Source organism: Rhipicephalus microplus, unplaced genomic scaffold (genome assembly GCF_043290135.1).
Source record: "Rhipicephalus microplus isolate Deutch F79 unplaced genomic scaffold, USDA_Rmic scaffold_176, whole genome shotgun sequence".
NCBI lineage: Eukaryota > Metazoa > Arthropoda > Arachnida > Ixodida > Ixodidae > Rhipicephalus > Rhipicephalus microplus.
In genome coordinates, this window is record NW_027464747.1 from 1,579 (window position 1) to 27,877 (window position 26,299).

Sequence of the window (26,299 nt, forward strand, 5' to 3'; positions counted from 1 at the left end):
GGTCGCCATTACTTTAAACTATTATTGTCAGTTGAATTCAATAAAAAGCTTACCTGATTAAATAAGAAACCGAATGATTCATAAAGTAAACGAAATGTTTAAAAACAACAGCTGTTTTGAGTATCACGAATCAGATATTTGCTCAAACATAAAGGGCTAGCTCACTTCTTCGTGTGCGCCTTTTCCAACATCTCTCATCCTGGCTTTTGATCACTAATATATTATCTGCATCAATTTGGGTCGCTGGTTCATAAGTTAGTTCATAAGTTAATTTGAAAGGTAACCGTGTAATGGCCGAACTTGATCGGTTGTTTGATTGGTTGGCCTTTAGATTGCTGACGTAACCCACCACGGGGGATAGACCATGAAATTAACGGTACCTCATCTTGAAAATAAAATTGTTCCACCAGCCGAAGACGTCTAGATAGGAACGTTTTTTTAAAGAACACAACAATAAAACAAGGATTAAAAATAGAATAAATTCAGGAAAAAAAGAAAACCCAACGAGCGGATACAATTCTAAAGGAAGTGAATTCATACCCTAAGCTTAACATTCTATTGGTTTTGTTTGCCTTAGGAAATCGCATACGTATTCACACACGTTACTGTCACTGAAGCCCATTCAGTTGTTTCAAAGGATAGGACACCGGAAGGGATAAATTCAAAGCTAACCTATGGAGAGGTTCTTCTAACTGCATTTTTCTTTGATTCGCAAACAACCTGCATGTTAAGAGTAAATGATGCAGATATTCACTTTAGTTTCAGTGGAGGCGGAAGGGTGACTGTACTAGACCAGACCTGTGTATAGGTAAAAATTCAGTGGAGGGACTTGACACCGTAGTCTCGTAATATATATTTGTGCCCTCCTAAAGGATCATCATCAATTTTTCAATGGTACCTAAGATGAGAAAACTCAGATGTTGCTGAGCTAGACTTTTCAAAGTTATCTGACGTGACAAATGTTTGAAATCGTGCCATGGTGATAAATGCTAGCGTTGGCAATATAGTCATTATGGGACTATTATGTGAGGCCACTGCAAGTGCATCCGCATATTAATTGAGGGTTAAACCTTTGTGACCTGCATCCATACCAAGCGAATTAGATGCAAATGTCATGGGGCAAGAGCATAAAATACTTCTGAAACATTCGACATATTAGGTGCATTTATTGAAGAACATTGAAGGCAGGCGGTCTGTAAGAATGACAGCATCTGTTATGGATAGATACAATTCCCATAATGATAAGACAACGGCAAGCGATTCCACTTGATAAATGAGTGTAAAGTCTCAACTCCTCCAATAAATAACTTCGTTTTCGGTACTGAATCAATAAAAATGCGAAATGAATATGTAAAAAAAAAGTCACTTCGGAGATTTTTAAAATTTCAATAAACGAATAGCACAAACAGCGAGAAGGCTTGTTCTGTGTGTCCAACCTCTGTATTCGTCGCTTAACGTAATGAGGCTGTTTCTTAGAGTAGTGTAATAAAGCTACGAATAATGTGGGCTGCAGTGGGTGCGCATCACTGTTTCTGAAATCATCATCGCAATACATAGGCGAAACAAAACAAGAAGAAAAGGAAGATGAAGTTGAAGCTTGCCTACATGCATCAGTGACACCTGCCAAAGCTAAGATCACCACATGCTATGCTAAAAGGCCAATGGACGTCCTTGCTCACTCAGATGCGAAGTTTGAGACTCCCAGGCACGTCCTTTCTTAATAACGTATCTAGGGGCACCGTGATAAGCGCCGTTATTGTGGGGACGATGTTTGTGAGCTTCACCATCTTGGCATACGCTGTGAAGAGAGCGCCACGTGGCTATAGTGTGTGCAGCAGCATCGCCTGCTCCGATTATTCGAGTATTCTCCGGAAGTCCATGAACCTCTCCATGAACCCATGCCGCAGCTTCACCCGCTACGTGTGTGACGGCTGGGACGCCCCCGTGTACTCCGTCCAGGAATCTGTATATGTGGCCATGCTCAGTAGGCTCTCGCAAGCTGTGCGAAATGTCCACGTACCCGCAAGAGGCCAGAGTGTGGTACAGCGTGCCTCCGTCTTTTACAACAGCTGCAATGCCCTCCTTCAGGGCGACCACGACGAGCTTGCCGATGTCAAGGACTTGCTGTCCAGAGTAGGAGTGACGTGGCCCATGCGTGACAAACGGACCGACGTGTTGGGCCTCTTGCTCACGACCTCTCTAGTTCTCGGCTGGGATTCTGTGTTATACGTGGGGACCAGGTACGCGGGGACCAGGAGGAAGGAAAGCGACGTACTGCTGAGTGCTGGAAGAGCCTTCTGGAGAGTCATCGTCGAATACAAAGATTTGGGCAGCTACTCCCAAAAGCAGCGTTACTTCGAATATCTGCGTGATAAGTTCTCGCGGGGAACTGGTCGAAAAGTAAGCTTCAGTGAAACGATTCGGGCACAAGAGGTTATGACAGTCGTTCTTGCCAATACCGATAGATCAGGAGTTGTCAAGTTGCCCATAGCGCATTCTTGGCTCAATGATATGACAGTAAACATGTCCCTCGCTCGCAGTGCGGAAGTATTCAGCGCTCACAATATTACAGTCAATAACCGTTCTACTGTGATGGCTTCGGGTGGTACATTTGTGCGAGTTTTTTTCGACCTTATTCGGCGGCACGGCCAACGGATGGTACATACTTACGTGTCCTGGTGTACAGTGCAGATAGCGGTCCTCTTCACGAATTCTGACCTGATTGTGGATTACTACGGTAACAGAGAAAACGCGATCCTCAGGCATGGCATCTTTTGCCTTGGTCGCGTTTACGACGTTCTGGGAGACGCTTCCTTCTTCAAGTTTGTCGGAATAGCACTGGGCGAAACATCACAAGCCGACGTCAGGACGATTTTGCTTTCCGTACGCCACGCGTATCGACGACGCATCGAGACGTGGAGCTTTTACAACGCTGAAAGAACGGTGATCTCCAATTGGACTTCGCTCGATACGGTTATGGCCGCAGTGATTTCGGAGGAACATATGAACGTGCCATGGAGTGAAACCATTCCTGACATGACGAACTCGTTCATTCGAAACTGGCTGAGAATGCAGAAGAGCCCAAAGCGCCACGGACTCGGCAGGACGGTTATCGACAGCATGAATATGCATGTAACCGTAAGCAAGGTACGAGACTTCGTGCTTCTGCCTCTTGCATTTTCGCTTCCAGTTTACGACGAGCAGCTTCCGGTGGCGGTAAAATACGCCGGTCTCGGCGCACAGGCGGCGAAAGCGATTGGTGAACTGGCACTGAAGCGGTATTCAGACAGTGACGCAATACTCGAGGCCATGGCGTGTATCGCTGAGGCGCCCTTCTCGCAGAGAGAGAATGCAGCGAACGTGTTCAACGACGTTTTGTCGATCAAGGGGTTGCTGACTGCGCTGAGGAATAGCTCTGACGAAACGGCGAGGCTCGTGAGTTTTGAGAATTACTCGGCAGTGCAGCTGTTACTGATGGCATGGTGCTTCCTGAAGTGCGAGAGCAAGTCCAGCTTGTTCCGTCCAGTCTGTGACGCGCCTCTGCAACACATTTCTGATTTTTCCCGCGAGTTTAGGTGTAAACTCGGCAGCAGTCTGAACCCGCATCAGAAGTGTTCTGCACTGAATGCACTGTAACTCTGTGAGATAAATAATTTTTATGAATTCGCGTTATTTAAAATGGCGCTGTGTAAGCGTTTTATTTCAGAAAATGTAATCTCAATTATTGTTTCACACGCTTCATTCGCGCAATCGAAACGTTGCGTAGGGCAGTCGTATTATGACTAACATATATTTCATGCCTCAACGCTTTTGATAACTTGAACTTCTACCTTCAAACATGAAGTTTTCAGGCAGTAAGCCCAACGACAACCTCAAGTCACGGGTGACGGGTCGTTACGTTAACGTTATTTGTAGTTTACGGAAGTGGCGTACCCGTTCAAAGATGAAAAAAAAAATCGGCAGATTCCACGTATACCATCAAAATTAATTATAAGCGCACATCATGCGCACAAGTTTGCTATGTGGAACTTTTATTATGAGCATAACGTTACAAGGTGGATAGACGTAGTACTCGGTAAAACGATGCAGAAACTTGATGCGAAATTTATGTATCTAGAAAACATGCAAATGTTATAACTGGTTGTTTCATAACGGCGCCACCACTATAACGTGCACTGTATCTGTTAGAGATGAGCAAATATAATTAGGCACTTTCGTAAATTGTAACTGGTTATTGTGGCCAATAATAGCTCCCGATAACTAACTAAGCAGTTACTGATGCCTAATCAGTTTATTTTGCGCTACGCTCTTTCAGAATTTCATTACCGTCACACGAAAGCACAAGTTTACTCAAATTACAACTAAGTACTTTGGCTTGCGTGGTTGAGCGAAGGCTGCAGACTTGCGAGATGGCTTGGAGGCTTACTGCGGCTTTTTACAGCAAAAACTGTTGTGAGATCACTACACGTCCCCACCTCCGGTTCCCGTACCGCTTTCATGCGAAATGATAAAAGAAAGTAAATATATACCAAAGACAGAATGGGTGTCGAACTCGGGCCTTCAGCTTGGCAGCGCAGAACTCCACTCCTGAGCTACGGAACACCGGAGCTTGAAGCTGCCTTACAAATTGACCCGATGCAGGTTCCATGTCGTGAACTAAATCAGGTTAATATGTCTAATAAAGCATTCTAGAACAGCAATGTAACAACCGGGCGCCACGTAATGAGAATTGCGTAACTAGTGGGTCGTTGAATGATCCAACAAAGGCCTCAGGCATAATTCTTCATCGTCGTCAGCCACGTTCTCAACAAAGTGTACATAGTGCCTTAAAATTGTGTTGTGAGCAGCACGGTTTTACGAAGAATGGCGCATAACAATGGGCTGAGCGCTTTCAAAATACACAAGAATTATGATGATTACTCGCGTAGTGGGTACCATTCAATTGTGCTTGTACATAGTTGCCACAAGAATGTTTAAAAAAAGCTCTTTAGAAACGCCGCTATTCAAGCATTTGCTCAGACTTCGCGTTGCGTTCCCCGAAGGCCTGGCAGTTTTTAAATGTATACTGTTACACGTTGACTTTCAACAGCGGTTTTTAAACGTTGACATCGCAGATTATTCTACATTTTCTCGTTAAGAGATCCGCTGCTACATTGTACGTGATATCAATGTATGCGCTGCAGAGCAGTGTGGTATTTAACTTACGAACACTTTACGCAACAGCTCGTACAGAAGCGCACTGCTTCGTTGCTAATGTCCATGTAGCACCACGCTTCCCTTTTGCTGGCGCTCTGACAAAGCGTTGCAGGTAAAGTAAAGAAAAAGGCGAAAACAACACTAAAGACAACAACAAGAAGAAAAAAAGGCCCTGTAGGGACCACTATCTGAAAGAGTGGGTGTCCTTACAGAGTTGTCACATATTTTCGGGGCGAGAACTGCTGTTGTGTATTGGTGGCAACTTGACTTGGGAAATAATTTGTAATTGATAAGCGGCAATGAACTACAAGAAGATGTAAGGGAATTTTATAGCACGGTACAGTTTCAAAAAATAATTCTATAAAATTAATAAAAGAAATACTTTTTTATAGGTAACCGGTTACTTGTGACGCGTTACCTACACAACTCGTATATTGACTTACCATAATGGCAACAGTGAATCCTTTCGTGCATTGAACACGCATTTCCTCGTGTATGTGCGTATGCCTCCAGTGTTTCGCAGTGTGAGCTTCAAAAACTGGTTTTAAGTTTTCAATGGACTTCATTCTTGTTGTCGATGACGATGATTATGATGTAGATGTTTCAAGAAAAGTGGCACACACGTGGTGATGCGATAGGAAAGAATAGCATGGATATAGGTTAGATGAAAAAAAAAACTGTTTTTGTTTGAGAATATCTGACGTAAAATAGACGACTAGAAAGTTCCCAGTTTTTCAAGTGTGTTTAGTATTATTACAGGATAAAAATCGGTTTAGAAGCGTGCTCAACACGTTTTGAAAGGAGTGTTTAAAATTGAGTTTATTCACGAGTCTGGTACCCGGCCCCCTTGAGCAAGGGAACATTTATTTCACGATGTCAACGTAAAAGTTCTTCAATTTCTTGACAAGTATTGAGGAAGGTATATTCCGAACTAGGCATTTCACATTTCTAAGTTGATCTGACCATTGAATGAGAGCAGGAAGACCTCAATTGCTGCAATATTTCAGCGGTTTCTAATATTCCCATTGAATCGGTTTGTTTCAAAATATTTATGCGCAAAACGAATTAGCTAAAAGTAAATTTAGTCCCCGATGCTTCTGGTGTAGATATTAATTACTCCTACGTGCATACTTAGCTGTACGAGGTGACGACCGAAACGTTACTGCAGGCTGCCTTGGTTACGTCGTTCAAGCACCCATTTCGCCAGCTCGCGTCTCACCAATTTTCCCAGATTGTTGCGCGGAATGGAATCGACGAGCGTGACACCGCCTTCAAGTTTATATTCCTGTGGCATCCTCTCTGCAATAGAAAAGTTTAGATGTAATGGCATGTTGGACAAGCTTAAACAGACGCAAGGGCGTTAAACAGTTAGTGTTTGGTAAAGCTGCTGATATATGATTAGACTTTCACATAAGTTTACATGAGTAAGAAGAATAAAAGGACGCGCCAGCTTTTTTTGTTTGTCATACGTACGAGAAAAAAGAGTCAATGAAGTAAGAATAAACATGGAGGAAATAATTTTTCGTGCGTACACAAAGTGCAAAAGAATAAATAGACATAGCGCTGTGTGAATAGGATGAAATGGCAACGTTGCTAGATCCAAGAGGCGAAGCCACTTCATTATAAACAACCAGATTATTTGTTTATCACCCAGAGTACGTGAAGGTGAATAGGTTGAAATACCTATTACAGTCGTATTAGGCGTGTGACGTAGTGTCACTTCATTAGAATATTGTGGTGACAGACATGCGTTCGATTACGTAACAGTCTGTTGACGCGTTCAAGCTTCTCTGAGCCTCCATATGCCCTCGTGTTTTTTTCGTGAACGGTTGCACCCATTTATTACATGCGGAGCATGTTATACTAGGGGCTAGTCATGCGCCGTCGCCGTCCGCAGCCTCCCCTCCTGCTCCGCCAGCCATCTGTGCATCCCTTCCTCCTCTCAACACAGTGTGCGCTGCGCTCGCTTCTCCCCTCCGCGCGTCTACCGCTGAGGACGGGTCCCTTGCCGCCCCTACCCTTGCTTCTGGACTGCTGCTCGTGTTGATGACGACCGTGCCACTGCTCACTTAATCTTTTTTTTTCTTTCCACTTGTCTCCCTTTTCCCTTCCCCGCAGGCACTGCACCGTGCTCCCAACCGGGTTGCAGAAATCAGGTGCCTTTTCTCATCTTCTAACCACTACCACCACCCTCCGCGCACCGCGCGACCTTTAGTTTTACGTGCGCCAGCTGTATGCTAACGCGTGCATGCGCAGGCCGGGGCTGGCACTCGCTATAAATAACCGAGTGTCGCTCCACGTCTGATGTCGCTGGTGAAAATGTATGCTAACGAATCCGCAAACAGACTTACTGACGTCCCTTCCAATAGCGTCAGCCAATGTGTTGGCGGAACTGCCAGCAATTCCGAAGACACTTCGTCCATGGACAAGACCACGCTGAAAAGAGCTCGCGATGCGGAACGCAAACGTCGGCGTCGAGCGGAAGATCCCCAGCTCCAAGAACGTGAAGCAGCTGCGAGACGTCAGCGTCGAGTGGAGGATCCCCAACGCGAAGCAGCTGCGATACGTCAACGTCGAGCGGAAGATTCCCAGCTTCAAGAACGTGAAGCGGCTGCGAGGCGTAAGCATCGGCAAGAGAATCCGGACGGTGAAGCCGCGTGCAAGCGTCGACGCCGCGAGGCTGATCTCGATGCCGCCCGCGAGTGTGAGCGCGCCGCGATAGCGGCGTGGCCAGCCAAGCAGTAGGCCACTCCCAACACTCGCTTCAAGCTCGACTTCCTCGACCGGAGCTTCGGCCACAGCTGCAAGGTGTGTAGTCGACTTTGGTTCGACAACAATTTGACGCGGATCGGCAACATTCAGAATGAACTGCATCGTTCCAAAGCGTTGTCGGTTCTTTGCGATGCGTTTGGAAGCGACGCCGACGAATTTGTTGACTACGTCGCGTGTGCCACGTGCAAGCAGTCGTTAATTGCCGGTAGAATTCCATCGGCAAACATCATGTGACTACGGTTAGCGGGACGTGCATCGACCACGTCTTTGCAAATTTCGATCTTCAACCGCTGCAACCAGATCCACTCACCCTTAACTTTACGGACCATAAAGCCATCTTGCTCAAAATACCCAAAGCGTCTCATCAATAAACATCGTCTTTCGCAGCATACGTGCGTGCGTGTTCTCTCGTGTTCACTCGTGTTCACTCATGACACACACGCATGTCGCAAATTACAAACCACATTTATCGCAGTTCAACATATATGCTTCGCATGCTAACCAGTGTTCCCACTCGGGATACTGCGGTCATTTTTTTTCACACCTTTCTTTCATATGCACTTCCTAAGGGCCATAAAATGTGGTCACCCAATTCTTAGCTAAGGTGTCTGACGCTGGTGTTCGCCTGTCGGTGTTCTTGTCACATTGTGATATGGTGCATTCCTTTAACATGTGTCACAGGGGCACTTTTGAAAGGCCATCTAGTCAATGGCCATCAAAACGCCACAGTTATATAGACTCGACGCCACAGTTATAGACTCAATGAACAGCCATTCAAAACTGCTACACAGCAGTTTTGAACGGCTCCTAAGTGTGGTTCATGCGCTTCTCCCCAAAAAATTGTGTGTGATTGATTGATTGATATGTGGGGTTTAACGTCCCAAAACCACCATATGATTATGAGAGACGCCGTAGTGGAGGGCTCCGGAAATTTCGACCACCTGGGGTTCTTTAACGTGCACCCAAATCTGAGCACACGGGCCTACAACATTTCCGCCTCCATCGGAAATGCAGCCGCCGAAGCCGGGATTTGAACCCGCGACCTGCGGGTCAGCAGCCGAGTACCTTAGCCACTAGACCACCACGGCGGGGCAAAAAAAAAATTGTGTGTGGCACTGCAGATTTTTATTTTGTTACTCATGTCAGCTAGAGTTATACACCATAAATTCATTTAAAAAGTCCAATCTGTCTGTAGTACTTCTTTGAACATTTTAAAAGGTCATTCATTTTGCAGTTAATAATGCGTATTTAGTTTTTAAGCTGCTGAGCAGCGAGGCTGGGGCGAGCAATGCCAGGCAAGACGGTGCGATCAAGAGAATCAGCTTGCTCTTCTTAGAGCAGGTGCAGTTCACACGTTTCAAGCACTGAAAATACTTTATCAAATAATTAACAAAGCTGAAAAATACTGTTATTAAAGCATGCTGGTGAAATTTCTTTTTTTTTGATTGTAAGTGCGAGCACGGTGTAAACGAGAGAACACGTCAGGGCTATTTTTCCACTTCCGTGGTACAATGGTTAACGAAGTATAGTTGCAGGGGTAGTACTTGACCATTCAGTCAAAAGGATATCGGTCTGAAGGCTTTACAAACGCCTACATGGCACGGAAATCGTGACCAAAGAGAAATAAGTGGCATCGTGCGTTCCAAGCTGGCGATCAGCTGATGACGTAAGCAGAAACAGCCTCTGGAAGAGGAGAGGAGGAAGGCCGACATGTGCGACACTCAGCGAGCTTCCGAGCAAGCGCCCACTACGCAAGCCCTGTCCTGTGATGCACGGGACGCTAATAGGTTCACCAACTGTCCCGACTTTTGATGCAGCGCTCAGAGTCAGTCGCCGTTCTCGTCGGTACAAATAAATGTCCCGGGTTCGTTCCTGACACATCAGTCAAAATTTTCGTGGGATCAAAGGCACACCCAACAACGCACCTCACGCTAAGGAACATGAAGGTCGCACATTACGCACAAAATAATTGTGTGGTGGCTCGCGATGGCTTTGAGTGCGTTAGCCACTGCAGTTGAACTCCCGCATGAGGTGCGACAATTGTGAAAGTACATTATCCAGCAAAATGAAGCGCTTTCAGCAGCACGTAGCCAACTGAAGTGTTTCAAGAGACCGCAACTAATAAAGAAACAATAGATTTGTCCGGAACATGCCGCAATAATGACAACTGATCTTGCCGGCTCACTATGCTATAGTGCATGAACTACGCTCCCACTGAATATACGTCATGGCTCGGAACATGCAGGGTACCCGTTATACGCCCACCATAACTTTCACGAAGTAGTGATCCACCCCTTATATTACTGTGCCATTCGTCATTCTGTTGATGAGCGAAGTACCCGCTACAGATATGTAGGGCATTGTGTGCACTTTGTGCTGTAGCTGATTACGATAAGAATAAGCGCGTTCCCTAAAACACAATCTCGTCTTTATGCCATCAATGGAAACGAACGTGAACGTCCGCTCGCCCGCGAGAGGCACTGCCGACGCAGAAAACAAGCTAGCCCGGAGGTGAGAGTTCGGGAAGCAGCGCCAAAGCGGGAACGCCAACAAGCTCCGGAGGCGAGAGCGTGGCATGCAACAGCTCAACGTATCGCTTTTTTCCATGCTCGTTATAGACAGCAGGGACGTTTCCTCATTGCTTTAACGGCAGGCCTCCTGAGAGGGGAGATGTCATCGTATGCCCTCCAAGCAGCAGAGATAGGCTGGTTCGTTTGATCTCTGCTTCAGCCGCGTTCGTCGCCCCACTCGTGCACGTGGGTAGCATACGATGTGCGGAAGTATGTTACGAATCTTGACTTTATATGGAATATGGAAGCGGACGGCAGAAACTCGTCGAGGAAGGCCCGACTTTTGATGCAGCGCTAAAGGACGCTTTAATCTACTGTACAGACGACGTCAAGTTTTTTCATATTATTGTCAAAGTGTCATAGGAATTAGGGCTTCAACGAGGATCATTACGGAAATGGGCAAACACAGAACACATAATGAACTGTTTAAAAAAAAAACTCAACAACACAACATTACGAGCGCCATAGTTGAAAACGTAGCCTGCACGAACCATCAGCAAAGTTTCTGTAGTACTCTGGGCCAAGGTGGTTGCTGTCGACCTTTGGGACTATTATGGCGTGTGGCAGATGCCCGGCCTGCATGTCCGGCAAGCCCACGACAGCACAGTCTTTCACATGGGTACTCTGTAACAGGACTGCTTCAGCCTTGGCTGGTATAATTTTGAAATTGCGGCAGTACATGGCCTCATTCAGTCGCTGCACGAGGTAGAGCCAGCCTTCTTGGTCGAAGTAGCACTCGTCACCTGAACGAGTGGACAAGGGTTGATCTTAGGGATGAGTTGCCGAGTGAGTGTAAGACATTGAAACACACAGCGTTGTTTATTTTATCAATAAAACCAAAGTTACGAGAAGAATAACCAGGCACTAAGATGTATTGAAAACGCCATCGATTTCCGTACACATGAATACAAATATGTAATAAAATACGTAAATAAATGGCTTTCATAGATAAATTTAAAAGATTTATGACCAGGGAATACTTGAATGGTAATGTTTCTAAGGTAATGTTTCTAACGAAGTGGTCTTTGACTTAAGAGAATTGATTTATCTGTACTTCGAGTTAGATTAAACTTGAGACGATGTAAATCACCTGTTCTATACCATCCTTCAAAATCCGTGCATGGCTCATCTTCCATTCCCCAATAGCCTCGCATTAGGCCGGGCCCTCGGACTATGAGCTCGCCTTGTTGCATTGGGCCAAGTGGCTTTCTCGTTTCATTGTCTATTACCTGCAGCGTTGGACGCGACGATCATGAGATTAGAATACATACGGTGTGGCAAGTTTGTCGTCACGCTGAAAGAGCATACAATAAGGTGCTTTCAGTTGGTCCGGCAAAAATTATAGTCGAGCCTGATTGTTCTTTCTTAGACAAGGCTACGAAATGTGTTTGCCTACGTTAGAAAACCTTATGATTTCTCAAAATGTTCAGAATACGTGCATTCTCCGTTGGGTACTATATTTAAAGTAATAAAGAAATACAAAATACAGTATGAAGTTAGTTTCGGGTGTCAGTACCAAGAGTTCATAACTACAATGACAAAGATTAAGGTGAATACGAGCGAGAATAGCATTACGAGATCATATGTAAACAAGCAAAACAATACAAAGACTCCAATTTATGCCACGTTAAATCAAATTTTAGATATTATCATCAACGGATTATTTTCTCTGTACATTGTTCGTTGCCCAGCCATCTGTTACAGCAGAAATTTTCCATCATAAGCGCTGTCGACATCATCTTATACAACAACCAACTGAGGTGCCATTCAGACGTATTTGCGGTGCTATTTAGGTTGATACATAAAAAAGCAAGAAAAAGTCTTGGTTTTGTGCCTAGAGAGGTGCCAATGGTGATTTATCAGATGAACATACAACGTACTGCGGGATGATAACTTGTCTGGTAAGTTAAAGGTAAATCAAGTCGTTACTAGAGCGCTGAAATTATGTTGTGTGTTGAGGCGAGGTTACGCATGGCGGTAGATATATTCAATAAGTGCGTACCATGTGGCTGTTGTTATGGGCTGTTATGTATGTTTATTAAATGGCCGTAAGATATGAAGGAAACTTGGTACCCGGACAACGGTAACAATTGTTTCGTGTCGCTATCTGTGGGCAAAATGTAAAATGAATATTAGTGACCTAAATCTCAGGAGTACTGACATTCAAGGATAAACGATATTGAAAAGACACACGGCTATACATTTTCGTGTGTCTGTCTGTGGTGGGCGGGCAGTGGTGTGATGTTTCATGGCTGTGGCGTTCTTCTTCACAGTTACGAAAGGAAAGCTGCCGAAACAGCTCAGTGGTTACTGAACCTACGGAGGATTTTAGATGAGGGCTTACAGGTTATCAGACATGAAATTTATTTACCATGGCTTCAACGCCCACTCCTAGGCGCCCGATCGACGCAAACCTTGGCGGTGAATCGTGTAGGCCTCCTGTTATGAAGACGAACTCCGTTTGCCCGTAGACTGAAGAACAGAGGAAAGGCATTTGCGAACGCTTACTGAAGAGCTACAATTAATTGCTTTTGTGAAAAAAAAATCTTTCTACAAAAGCTTCGTTCAGTGACACCGCAGAAAAGTGAAAGGCTTATGGTGAATAGCGTAGTCAAGGCGGTGGTGAACCAGGGCTACTGATTGATATTCTGCTTATCTTCCACACCACTAAATTTTCTCGCCTTTATTTGTATAGCTAAAAACAGCTGCTTATACTAATAATGTAGTGTTGTTAGTCCTCTTAGTCGTATACATGCGCTAAGGCTTGCTTTATGCTGATCGCTTGCATCTGTTTTCACTTCAAATAACATGCAAGTACAAAGAAAACACTTGCGAAGCAAACAGTCCAAGGATGTCTTTTTTAAAGTTGTAATAACATGCAAAACACGATAGATAGCTGGGCTAATTGGCATTGGGTGCTTTGCAAACGAGAGACGAGAGACGAAAACATAAACACCGTGGCGGACATGCACAGTGCGCGTGACTCTTCGTCTACCGTCTTCTTTGATGCCCCTGTCATGGGAATCGGTGTAACACGAAACTGAACCGTGTCGTCACAGGAGTGAGGCTGATTGTTTATTTAGGCAAAAACCTTTGGGTACCTCAGCAGACGCGAAAACCGGCCGTCGGCGCAGGCGTGCCACGTTGGCAGCGTCAGCAGCCACACAGCATCTCGCACAACACGAGTGATGAAAAAAAATAATGACCCGTGAATGCGCCCATCCCGACGACTAACGCTAAAGGTGACGATTTTGCCTATGCGCTAGCTGAAGTAACTCACATGCATCCGGATACATCATATGGTGAACACCGTACAAAAATGGTATCAACAAGCACATAATGAACAGTGGTACTCGATATGTGCTTTTTCAAAGTGTCGTTGTTTGACGAAAGAAACTCCAAGGTGCGCGCTCCCCATTAATGGGGTAGCCCGTACGTCTGTGCTCATGCATATACCAGGCTGCACTTCGGGAATTTGAGAGACCGAGTTCAAAGATTGAGTCCTGAAAGTGGGTAGGTGTTCCTCTTCCTGTGTTCCGTAGAGTAGGCTACATCAATGCGCTGAAGCTTACCGAAGTACTAACAGTCGGCAATCGTTGGTCTCAGGGTGCCATACTTCGCGACATCCACACGGCGACAAAACTATACGATGCAATTTTTAGCGACGCCGTATAGCGATAGACTCGGGTAATTTTGACCTCATGAAGCTTTTTTTAACGTGCGCCTAAATTTAGGTACATGAGCCTTAAGCATTTTCGCCTCCATCAAAAATGCGGCTGCACTGCCCGGGTGGCTGGAGCCTCCGGCATCAATGAACACAGGGGAAAACTTACTTTGAACGTAGCTCTTGAGGTTCAGCTCGCGGAAGAGGCTCTTCGCAACATCTTCACTGATGTAGCTTGTTCCAGTTGCAAGGTAGCGCAAGTGGCTAAGATCGTAGCGGCTGCGTTGCGGATGTTCTAGAAGGCAACGGGCCATATATGGCACCGTGCTAAGCGCGGACACCTGTGAATACGTCCAATTAATTGGTAAGACGTTCCCATATTTTTAATGCTTATTTTAATGACAGAGCTGTTTGCATCCCAGGTAAATATCTCTGTAGATCTGTTAACTATAACTATTTATTTATTTATTTATTTATTATAAATAATACCAGTTTATTTATTTTTTATTGTACCCTCAGAGCCCAAAGGCATTACAGAGATGAGTGAGTATACATGAAGAATACAGAAAACATCACCGCATAGAGAGAAAAAATATACAGAACTACAAAGTTGATGTCAAGAAAGTCACAGCAAGACAAATAATGAAAAGTATCAGCGGGAGTACAGGAGAACAATTTTTATAATAACAAAAATATACAATCAGTAATATATTCATAAAATAGCAACTGTTATTGTTATAGCAACGGAACATATTATTATCTGTTATATCAGGGGCGTCATGGGGAAGGCCATTCCACCTGACACAAATTATGGGTATGAATGATTCATTAAAACATTTAGTGTGACGCGTTGGAATTCCAACTTGTCTGCGGTGATTGGTGCGAGCTGATATATATGAGATCCTTCTGAGTTTTTTCCCAGATAGCTGTAGCAGTATACTATATGAAAAAGACCCAATGAAGCTGCAAACCTTTGATCAGAGATAGGAGAGAGGGGCAAACATGATTTCATAGCGATCATGGTACTTGTTCGATGATACATAGATAATATGAAACGGCAGGCATGGATTTGCACCGCTTGCAAGCCTGAAGTGAGTGAATCAATGCCAGGGCTTCAGACACATGCACGATACTCTCATTTCAAGCAAAGCTGTGTTTTATAAAGCAGTAATTTTATTGAGCTGGGTGAATGAGAAAAGTTCCAGCGAGATACCCAAGCATTCGGTATGCGTTATTTATGACATGATCGACATGAGTTTTCCAGGAAAGGTTAGAAGAATTGTGAATATCAAGGTACTTAAAAGAAAAAAACAGTTTCATTACCAACTTTGTTAATGTGGTAAGTAGGAGGTTCATCCGAATTCTGAGAAATGTGCATTTTCTTGCGCCTATTATATTTTATTTCCATACTCCAAGTGTTACACTATTTCAAAACCTTGTTAATGTCTAATTGAAGCCAAGGGACGTCGTTATTGTTGATAATGTCGTGGTATATAACAAAATCATCAGCAAAAAGATTTATTGAGAAGAAATGTTTGTCAGTAAGTCATTTATATGGATGACAAAGAGGAGGGGCCCGAGAACGGTCCCCTGAGGATATCAAACCAGATGGCCCAATTTATGGTTAACATCCCTGCCTTCCCCTCATTTTATTCTCCCTCTCTGGGCTTCAGGCGCACTTAAGCTACAATTTTGTAGCTTTTGGTTTAGGGTTCCTTGTCCCTTTGGGACCGGAAAAGTAAAGGCGATTATTATCATTATTACTACTTCAATGAACTAGCTGAAGAGTCAATTTCAGCAAGTTCAAAAGAGCAACTAAAGAAATTACTCTCTGAGCGGTAAAATCTCATGGCTATCATCTATTTGTATGTCATGTATGCTCTTGGTTCCTTCTTTGTTCTATTTTTTACTGTCTGCAAAAAAGCAATCGTATTACTCTTTAGTCTGTTCGTTGGCAAAAGGTAACAATGATGGTTCCTGTGACCTTCTAACCACATCTTTTTAACCGGCTCTGCCGGGTCTTCTGACACAAGACCACGGAGACTTAGACAGGTCCGTTTCCTTGTATTCCTTGTAGACGTGTAAAATGAATAATAATAATAATAATAATAATAATAATAATAATAATAATAATAATAATAATAATAATAATAATAATAATAATAATAATAATAATAATAATAATAATAATAATAATAATAATAATAATAATGCCACCATCTGCACTGTTTGTTGAGCTTTAGAGAAGTTAAACCAAAAGCGGCGCATAAATTTTTTCCTTGTATAGATAATTTTACGTCAGAAGCCGCCACCTTGGGCTGTCTTGCGGGCGCTTTGTTCGTAATGTATATCACCACGTCAGTTTATTAGGTCGCGAAACGTCGAATACACCGGTCCATCTATTTTCACACGAAGGGGGTCACGTGTACGTGATCGTCGCACTGTTTGTTTAGTTGTTTGATATACGAAATGGCAGAGGCTAGCAGAGCAGCATGACGCTAGCAAACCCCGTCCATGAAATAGTCAATACGTTGCATAATACGCGATTACTGAATGGCACGTGTGACCAATGGTGTGATTTGTTCTTCAACACAAAAGTGCAGTGCTTGCCTTGAACCTCTGGAGTGCGTCGAGAGTTGCCTCTGCGTCTGCCTTTTCAAGGAACGCGCATGTAGCTCCCTGGACGATGGCCTTGCATACGCAGTCGAACAAGGCGTAGACGTGACCAAGAGTACTGGTACACAAAAGCACGTCTTCCACCGACAAGCCCATGTGATGTTGGTGACTGCAAAAGTGACGACGGCGTTTCGATTGCATATCCTCCTTTCTTCTGCATGCGAACTATTGGTGTCACTCTTCCCCTATAGCTTCAAGTACTTTAGCAGGATAAACAAATCTTCAATGACTGGCTTTTAAGCACAAAACGAACGTGACTAGAGAAGACGGCACATTCCAATGATTGTGCTTTATGGCATAGTTGGAATAATATGCCCCACTTGTCTCTTATTGTCTTTCGAGATTTACACTTGCACATACTTGTATGTATAATTCATGCATTCATTTTAATTGCTATTTAGGATATACTGCAAGAAAGAACCCAAGTGAGATGGGACTGACATCAAAGGTTCATTGTAACATTGTAGCCTTAACACAGTGGTATCCTATGAATCTAAACCTGAGCTATCGAACGCATCCGTGATCAGTATAGGATATAAATGAACAGCTAGTTTTGAAATAACTGCCTGAGTTTTATAACGTTGGAGGTAGGATATATCAGTGTCTTGACGGTTTCTAATTCATACAGTTTTTGTATTTTGTGCTTATGTGCAACTGATTGGTCGGTGTGCAACAATTATTCAAAGACACATAAACTTATACCGGGTTTCAGGTGTTACAGATAAGAATAAAAATAATTTCTAGAACTGAATTGACTGCGTACATTGCAATACCAGGAATACATAGATCCATATTCGCTAGACGTTTCGACAAGCCAATCACTTAGATGTCTCAAGCCAGCCTAATTGCAATTCTATTAATACCGACTACACTATTCCTAAACAATTCGATGAGCCGTTCTCTTAGATGCCTCAAGTCGGCCTAATCTCCCTCATAAATGACCTATAAAGTTGATGTGGGGAGGCTTTTTCATATCACTATGTAGGCCATTTTTGAAGCACATTTAGCGTCAAGATTAGAGAAACATATCAATATGGATTTCGAGAATGTTTTGAATAAAAACAAAATGGGAACAAGACCGTCATGTCCACACCCGTTCGCAAGCGAGATGTCCAGCCTTGACCACAAGCAAAATATCAGTGGGCCGCATGCGGAAAGTGAACCGCGTGTTGAGACAGCGGACCTACACCATCACAGGGCGTAACTGGAATAGGCCAAAGAAGACACCCTCAAAAGTAAAACTCATCTCATCACCAGACGTAAACTTTAAGTTTGCCGCATAGTAAACAAACCGCATACTATACTAGAGCAAAACAATGACAAAAGATTGGCAATTGACTTATCACCTGTTAGCCTTTACACTTGCCACGAGTGAATCATGGCAGTGCACAACCATTTTAGGTTTCCCTGTGGTGCCGCTCGTAGAACGCATGTAGCATATGCGATTTGATTGGTACTCGATAGAAGGCGATGATAGAAGGCGTGCTTTCGTGCCCATCTCGATGAATTCGTTCCACGGTATCACAAAGCCATCCGCGCCAGTCTGCACACTCGTAGATTCGCCCATGGCAATGATGTGCTGAAACATGGACGTGAATAAAACTTTTGCGATTGTCCTCGCTACAGAGTTGGAAGAAAAATCTCTCATGGCTGTGCTAATGCGTTTCGACGGCAGATAATCGTGACAAACTATTTCTGAATGCCGAACGCTAATGTAGTCCGGGCGCAGGCATTGAATTAGTTGTTAGAATCTTCACGATAGGGAAAAGCGGCCTCATGGGATGTATGATGGAAGAGATTCATCGTGCACTGGGAACGACACTAGGGCGTCTTGGCAGTCTCGACAATTCACTACCGTTCGCGCTGCACTATATACGACCATTTTGTTTTAAGTGTACTACAATTTCAACCATTTCGGCCTCTTTCTCTTTCAGGGGCAACGCTCCTTATGGCGAGACCTGGCCGGTGCACGAGCGGCGTCGGTCGTCGACCATTATCACACCCAGTAGCGCTGTACGCATGCGTTGTACGCATTCCATTTCTCGTTTCGTTTCCTAGAGGATGCTGTCATATGGACATGTGTACAATGCGGTGGTTCAGTGAAGGTATGCTAGATGGCTTTGGTGGTGCAGCTGCTCTCCGGTTGGCTGCTGCGCGGGCTGCGTGGGGCTCAACCGGAGCGCCCATTATCTGTCATTTTCCTAGATCGTCGCCGTACGAGTGTTCTTGCCGGATCGTGCTGCTTGGTGGACCATGAATGACAATGAGCGCCGGGTTTGGAAGGCCACTACGGCTCGTGCTTGTCGGCAGAATCCCGAGGTGCGGACAATAAGCGCATTGATTGATTGATATGTGGGGTTTAACGTCCCAAAACCACCATTTGACTATGAGAGACGCCGTAGTGGAGGGCTCCGAAAATTTCGACCACCTGGGGTTCTTCAACGTGCACCCAAATCTGAGCACACGGGCCTACAGCATTTCCGTCTCCATCGGAAATGCAGCCGCCGCAGCCGGGATTTGAACCCGCACCCTGCGGGTGAGCAGCCGAGTACCTTAGCCACTAGACCACCACGGCGGGGCGACAATGAGCGCATGGACGGACGCATCGATGAATGGATGAACGAAGGCATGGACGCTTCGCCCCGCTCATCAGTTTTCACTCCGTGAGTATGGTGTATGTTTATTTATTTTTTGTTTCTACCACCTGTGCCTCTTGTAGGGTAGCAGAACGGAATGTTTGTTCGAATTAACATTGATTTTTTTTCACAGTCATCACCCTCCTTTCTTTCAGTTCAAAGCAGCAGTGAATCACCTTATAAAACACGAGAAAAGCAGTATGGCGTATTGACACGAAATAAATTTCAGTCCTATAAAAATAAGGGCTGGCACTCACGTTTATGCTTGGCTGCCTCGCCTTCAATTCAAGTGCCGAGTCCATGTCGCTCAGTTCGCAGCAAATAACAGTGAACTTGATGTCTTTCATCAACTCTATGAGGACATCTGCGAAGGAGAAAGATTCATTATCGGTACGCAAACACAACGTCCGCATACGTATTGCTGCATGCTTTACATCAGCGCCTGGCAACATTTTGGTGTAGGCCGCTAAGGCATCACGGCGGGGGCCGGGCGGCGCTTCCGAGAGGAGAGAAAGGGTCACTTGACTATAGAAGCAAGAGATGACAAAATTTGGCGAATCGACAATAACCGTACTTTGTAATGAATATATATATATATAAATAATTATAAACAGACAATAATAGGCGTTACCTATATTGCCAACTCTTGTGAATTATATTTATTAGCTATAATTTTCAGCAGTCGGAAGACGTTATTCGGCTAATTGTGACGACGGAGGGAAATGCCAACTCGAAGCGATGTTGCTTTGTTTGTGTGTCCCCTCATTTGAGGTCAATACTGCCATGCCGTCCATCAGACAGGCGGTGACCAGGGGAGAGGGACGCTTGATCTGACGTCATGTCGGGGGACGAATTTGGCCGACCCTTGCTTTACGTATTCGCGACCCTATCATACCCGTTTTTCGGAGATATGGTTTGATGCACCCCCGGGAAACTTGCAAAGTAAGTTACAGGTTATCACATAGATTTGCCTTAGTTTTCGTATTCTTGCAGTTAAGCATGTGGCATCTGTTTTGTAGCTGTACACTGAAATGGGCCTAAATTACACCTTTGGGGTATAACTGCGTATACTTGCGACAGCTTTGCCCTCCCGCATTTATTGATCATATTTTTGCCTTAGCTCTTTTTTAAAGCCCTAGATATCTGAGAAGCAGAAAAGCTTCAGCCAATTCGCAGAGCTTGCACTGTTTTGCTACTGGAGGCTTAGGCTCGTAAACTACTTAATAACAGACCTTTCTTTGAAACTGTCTACTAAAGTTTGAGTTATATACCGACAGAGTATCCCGGGTACTCGTAGGCGACAGCCACATTGGCACAAGCGGCGCCAAAAAAAATCTGCAGGAGCTCAAAGCGATTCGGAGCGATAAGGCACAGTTTGTCACCGGCGCAGACTCCGAGGCTTCTCAAGGCAGCGTGGACGGCTTCCACCTGACTGGCTAGTTCGCCGTACGTTTGTTCGGCGTGTGACGTGGCATTTATCTGGGAAAAAGAAAAGTTAGGGGTTACATAAAACTATACTCTCGTACTATTTTTGTCCTTTCGTTTTTGTTTGTAGCACTCGTGGGAGTGTGAGGCCTGAAATAAATAGAAGTAGACTGTCAAATATGTCCTATAGGAGAGCTCTCTCTGTTTTCTTATGCACTGCATACAATCATCGGCACATGTCTGCTTGCGCATTGCTGCATCAGCAGGGTTTGTCCATGTTACGCAAGAATCATTCGAAAAGGACATTTCAACCGATGGCTACTCTAAGCGTATCAATATATTAGAGTTGTTAGACAAGGTGAGGTCTATCGGTGTGTTGACATTGGAAGTGTACGATTAACGCTTCATTAAAATGATCGCGCGCACGTACCCCCTCCCAACTTCACACACACACACACACACACACACACACACACACACACACACACACACACACACACACACACACACACACACACACACACACACACACACACACACACACACACACACACACACACACACACACGCACGCACACACACACACACACACACACACACACACACGCACGCACACACACACACACACACACACACACGCACACGCACACGCACACACACACACACACACACACACACACACACACACACACACACACACACACACACACACACACACACACCCGCGGTAAGTGTCTTGGCAACTTTGCAAAGCCTCGCGTTCTTCACAAAAGATGCAACTTTACTGACAAGCCCACTCATCTTCGATTGCTTGAAAAAAATTAAGCACGTGAAACATTAACGAGTAATGAAGAGCGCTATGAGAACGTATGGCCTTGACAAAAAGGGCCAATTATTTGCATTTTCACAATGCATGTGATTGTAAAGAATAGTAAAACTACGTGTCCCGGTGGTTCAAACATTGCTGTATACATTGCGGGAAGAGAGACCGACAATTATTGATTGCATTTCGCGAGGAGCATAAATTTAGTGCTGGAGTTTTTCTCCAAAATAACTTCAAGGTACCTAACAGAGGGGTTGTACGCAAGCTGGCAAGGTGTCGCGTTTTCTATGTTCATTTCCTAAAGAGGACATGCTTGAAGGCATACTGACACCTTGTAGCATCAGGCTTATTAAAACTATCCGCTTTCATTTTTTTTTGGCAATCGTGTTGTAAGAGGCCATTGCGAAGTACTCGAAAAATGTTCCCCCAGCGGAACAGCAGACACTACTTGATATATTCTCACTGGAACATGCATTCTCTGTCAAAGCATTAACTATTCATAAAGTGAATGAATAGTTTTCTGACAGTGTTCAGCAACACTGCATTGAATGTCGTTAACGCAACAAATATACACTTTCATGTACTCCATCTCTTTACTAAGCGATTTGGTTTTTGATATTGTTGAATTCACGGTTGACGGCTGTTTATTTATTTCTTTCCGCACGAATATCGTCGCTTCTGAATATGAAAACCGCCACTTGCTGGGACGGCACAACTTGTGTGATTGCGCACTGCTAGAAAAAGGTGATATCTGAAATCGGCATTTTATTTTAGTAGGCTAACCTCGCTGTCCTTCCGCATTTATTCCTCCTCCTCCTTATTATAGTAACTTGGTGCAGAGCGATACTCACCAATCTAGAATTTGAATTTAGGCGCAGGTGGTTCAGGATGTAGCCGCCGAAATTCTCCCAAACATCAAGAGCGCAATCACCAAACGGGCTCTTTACTATAGTGGCCATCTGAGGAGCAGGTTAAAAAATACACGCTTAAATGTTGATTGTAATTGAGTAATTACGGGTAATTTTCTCTGATTTTTATTGCTAGCGTTAATGTTAAAAGAAATATAATTATTTAAGCGCAGCTCAGATTATATCACACTCACTAGCGAAGCAGGGCACTTAGACAAGGCACAAAAGGAACGAAAAGAACACGACTGCTGTCCTGTTCACCGTACGTTTGTTTTCCCAGCGGGTGACGTGGCATTTGACTGGGAGGAAATTGTGGTTTCTCTTTGTGCCTTGCGTTGCCCCACAAATAAACATAAATTATCACATACTCTTCCAACTTACAACGTTATTGAATCAAATTATAGGATTGGATCTTCATGCAAATGCGGGAAACATTTTACTTTCTTGCACACGAATTAAAAATACAAAACCCTCAGTTAGTTTTCTACCCAAGTTTCCTTTTACGCTGTATGGTTAATGAAAAAAAATACATTTAGCTGCACACCGACGAAACAAAAAATCAAGCCTTACTTTGTTCGATTGAGCCTGTGACTCCTTAGTTCGCTAGCACGCTGGTTGTGTAGAATATTGTTACGTTTTTGGCAGTTACTTGCGCTCTCCTTATCGCACTCATGAATTATATCGAGATATGATTTGCAGCAAGTGAACTCTGCAGCATATACGCATTTGCCCACCTGGATTGTTTGCATGCTCATACGAGCGGATGCTCTACAGCTGGTGCAGCCGATCCCGGCTTTTGAAATACCTGCTCGCTTCAATCCATAAATCAAGCGGAAAGTGAATTAACATTGCTAGATGGTTGTTTGTCACGGTTGCTTTTTTTAGGATATTGCACGGTGTTTTTTCTCCACACACTTGCAGTGACTTCTAGCGAGAGCGTGTTCGAAGCAATGAGAATTGAGCAAACGACACACTTCGTTTTTGTATTGCTGTTTGTTTCTCTTGTAATATATCACTGCGTTCTGCCTCTTGATATCTATTATCATAGTTGGAATCATTGTAACACACATGTGCAATTATAAGCTCGTTTTATTGTTTGCATACCGCTCCCATTTGTCTGAATGTCCATGAAGCATAACTAACAAACAAACAAACAAACAAACAAACAAACAAACAAACAAACAAACAAACAAACAAACTAACTAACTAACTAACTAACTGAAAAACAAACTAATAACATGCTAACAAACTAATAAACAAACGAAATAACAAAAACAAACTTACTAATTAGCCTACAAATAAGACAACAAACTTGGAACTAACTGGCCACTGTGGCAAAGAAGAAACGACCCAACATATTCTTTGTGACTGCCTAGTGTACAGTAAACAACGACTATGCCTTCGCAAGGAACTCGGCAAATTAGATAATCAACCTCTGTCGGAGCAAGGAATTCTACAATATCGACAAGATGCAAATTCACAGAAAAAGGCCCTGAAAGCGCTACTACACTTTTGCGATTGACTGGCCTTACTGAACGGTTGTAGCTAGGACGCCCTTCCTGTGTGTGTTTTTGTTTTCACATGAGTGCGCGTGTTTTTTTTTGTCCTCTCTATCTACCCCCTCTTTCTTGTCCCTATTTCCCCGCCCCCAGCACTGGGTAGCAAACCAGATGCCAATATCTGGTTAACCTCGCGGCCTTTCCTTTCTTTCTCTCTCTCTCTCTCTCTAGAACTAACTGGCTAACAAAAAAAACGAAGAAACCGACAACTAACTAACTAACTAACTAACTAACTAACTAACTAACTAACTAACTAACTAACTAACTAACTAACTAACTAACTAACTAGCAGACAGACTAACTAACCGAGTCACTAACTAACCAAATAACAAAGAAATTAACAGCTAACTAGCTAGCAATAAACAAACTAACTTACGGGCTGACAAACAAATGAACAAACTGCCCAGCTAACCAACTAACTAATTAGCTAAGTAACTAACTGACTAAACAATCTAACTAAATCAGAAAACTAACAAACCAACCAAACAAAAAACAAAGAAACAAACAAATGAACTAACTAGCTAACAGAGAAACAAACTGACTAAAAGCTAACCAAATAACAAACTTACTAACTACCTAGCAAACTAAAAAAAAACAAATTAACGTAATAATTAACCTACCAATGAACTAACAAACTGTACATACTCATAAGGTCTTTGTTGCACTCCTCTGGAAGGCGAAAGCTAACGCCATGTTTTTTTTCATCCCAATGGATGTAATTTTTTTCTGCTCCGCCACTTTTCGAAGCTTAATGCACCACACCTGGCTTTTAAATACCTCTGTGATTTCGCCATGGGGCCACCTTTAAGCATGCGACTATGTCATGTGATGACGTTGTCATGAGACATCGCACGATGTGACTTCAGGATGACGTCGGATATTTTGGCGGCCTATGTCGTCGTGTTGGGGCTGGCGTTATCACGTCTTAATGATTTTTCGCATAACTCGTGTTGACGACTATGCCACAAAACGACGACGTCACCAACGGCCAATTTTAGTTTTGGGGGACATATCAAAGGCTTTGGCCTTAAGGGGCCCTGCAACACTTCTTGAGCATGGTCAGAAAATGCTGCTGGCCGGTAGTCGAGGCTCCAGAGAACACGCGGGCCAAATATTAGAGCGCAGCACTTGGTCTGGAATTGACAATTAATGCTCAAGTTAAGCTTGAAATCACTCCACCTTTTCTGTAATAATGATACCACATACCTAAATTACTGCGTCATATACCCAAGTTCCACGCGATTGGCTAATTTGAGCATCTTAGCATGGTTTATAAAATGGCTGCCGGAATCGTCAGGTAGTGGCATCATTGGCACCCTAATTAATCAAGTGCCTCTACCGATGCCTCCACGTGAATGTCTCTACGTTTGTGGCGCCTTTTCAGCGCCCTGCTTAACCGCTTCATCGTCACTCATACTGGTACGAAGCAGAATACAGCGGCGCGAAGCATGCAGCGGCACAAATTCGGCGGTACGATGCAGGTACGGCGGTAAGTACGAAGCAGAATGCATTAAAATGTTCGGTTGCTGTGGCTTCTGCTTGGCTTAAATTGTCGAAGGTGCATCTACACGGATCGACAGTGGCTGGTAGAAACAGGACCACGAACGAAGGCATGGGAACTGCTGCGGCAGTTGGGCCTGTGTTGCCGAAGTCTTAAAGCAACATGCACATTCTCAGTGCACACAGGCAGCGTTGGACATTTAACGTCTCCCTGAAATGTTGTGCAAAGAAGACAAACCATTAATTATAACGCTTTGCACACACGTCGTGCATTCATCGGCAAGTTCAAATCACCGCGTACTGAGTCTGTACAGCTGGTACTGAATGTTCTTTGTCCAATGCATGCAAGCACTCAGTAGACACCATGATCCCACTAATACTGTCATTAGCAATGAGGCCAGGCATGTTACCATATCTACAATTGAACATGGTACGCCTGAGATCCTGCATTCAGTACTATATATTAAGCTGTCTAGATAAAAATAAACTATTCTTTGTTTCGACGTACATGGAATGCAGCAGTGTCGTTTAACCTCAGATGAATTTTTGTTTATTTACTTCTTCTATCTT

The 26,299-nt window shown here is 44.0% G+C and overlaps 3 protein-coding genes across 3 annotated transcripts; 1 reads left to right on the plus strand and 2 right to left on the minus strand.

Moving 5' to 3' along the window:
• The first annotated feature begins 1,591 nt into the window (after positions 1-1,591).
• Positions 1,592-3,639, plus strand: LOC142791601 (neprilysin-1-like). The gene has a single exon (XM_075885510.1). It carries the CDS (start codon positions 1,648-1,650, stop codon positions 3,634-3,636), a length of 1,989 nt encoding a protein of 662 aa, XP_075741625.1. The 5' UTR covers positions 1,592-1,647; the 3' UTR covers positions 3,637-3,639.
• A 2,349-nt stretch (positions 3,640-5,988) lies between these two features.
• On the minus strand, positions 5,989-19,887 carry LOC142791599 (uncharacterized). Its single transcript, XM_075885507.1, has 8 exons — positions 19,772-19,887; positions 18,225-18,457; positions 16,813-16,987; positions 14,372-14,543; positions 12,910-13,010; positions 11,629-11,767; positions 11,030-11,281; positions 5,989-6,495 (listed from the first exon to the last, which is right to left on the minus strand). The coding sequence occupies exons 1-8, from the start codon at positions 19,859-19,861 to the stop codon at positions 6,356-6,358; spliced, it is 1,302 nt and encodes a 433-aa protein (XP_075741622.1). The 5' UTR covers positions 19,862-19,887; the 3' UTR covers positions 5,989-6,355.
• Positions 19,888-20,777: 890 nt separating this feature from the next.
• LOC142791598 (uncharacterized) lies at positions 20,778-23,413 on the minus strand. The gene is made up of 3 exons (XM_075885506.1): positions 23,241-23,413; positions 22,614-22,721; positions 20,778-20,993 (listed from the first exon to the last, which is right to left on the minus strand). Exons 2-3 carry the CDS (start codon positions 22,719-22,721, stop codon positions 20,778-20,780), a joined length of 324 nt encoding a protein of 107 aa, XP_075741621.1. The 5' UTR covers positions 23,241-23,413.
• Between the last annotated feature and the right edge of the window lie 2,886 nt (positions 23,414-26,299).

Excerpts from the sequence above, each read along its gene's own strand:
- LOC142791601 (XM_075885510.1), top strand. The coding sequence starts at position 1,648 with ATGCTAAAAGGCCAATGGACGTCCTTGCTCACTCAGATGCGAAGTTTG.
- LOC142791599 (XM_075885507.1), bottom strand. The coding sequence starts at position 19,861 with ATGAAAGACATCAAGTTCACTGTTATTTGCTGCGAACTGAGCGACATG. Across the intron at positions 16,988-18,224 it reads GCAAGTGTAAAGGCTAACAG|TCACCAACATCACATGGGCT; the intron begins GTGATAAGTCAA and ends TCACTTTTGCAG. Across the intron at positions 14,544-16,812 it reads ACGCACTCCAGAGGTTCAAG|GTGTCCGCGCTTAGCACGGT; the intron begins GCAAGCACTGCA and ends ACGTATTCACAG.
- LOC142791598 (XM_075885506.1), bottom strand. The coding sequence starts at position 22,721 with ATGGCCACTATAGTAAAGAGCCCGTTTGGTGATTGCGCTCTTGATGTT. Across the intron at positions 20,994-22,613 it reads TAAATTCAAATTCTAGATTG|ATAAATGCCACGTCACACGC; the intron begins GTGAGTATCGCT and ends TCTTTTTCCCAG.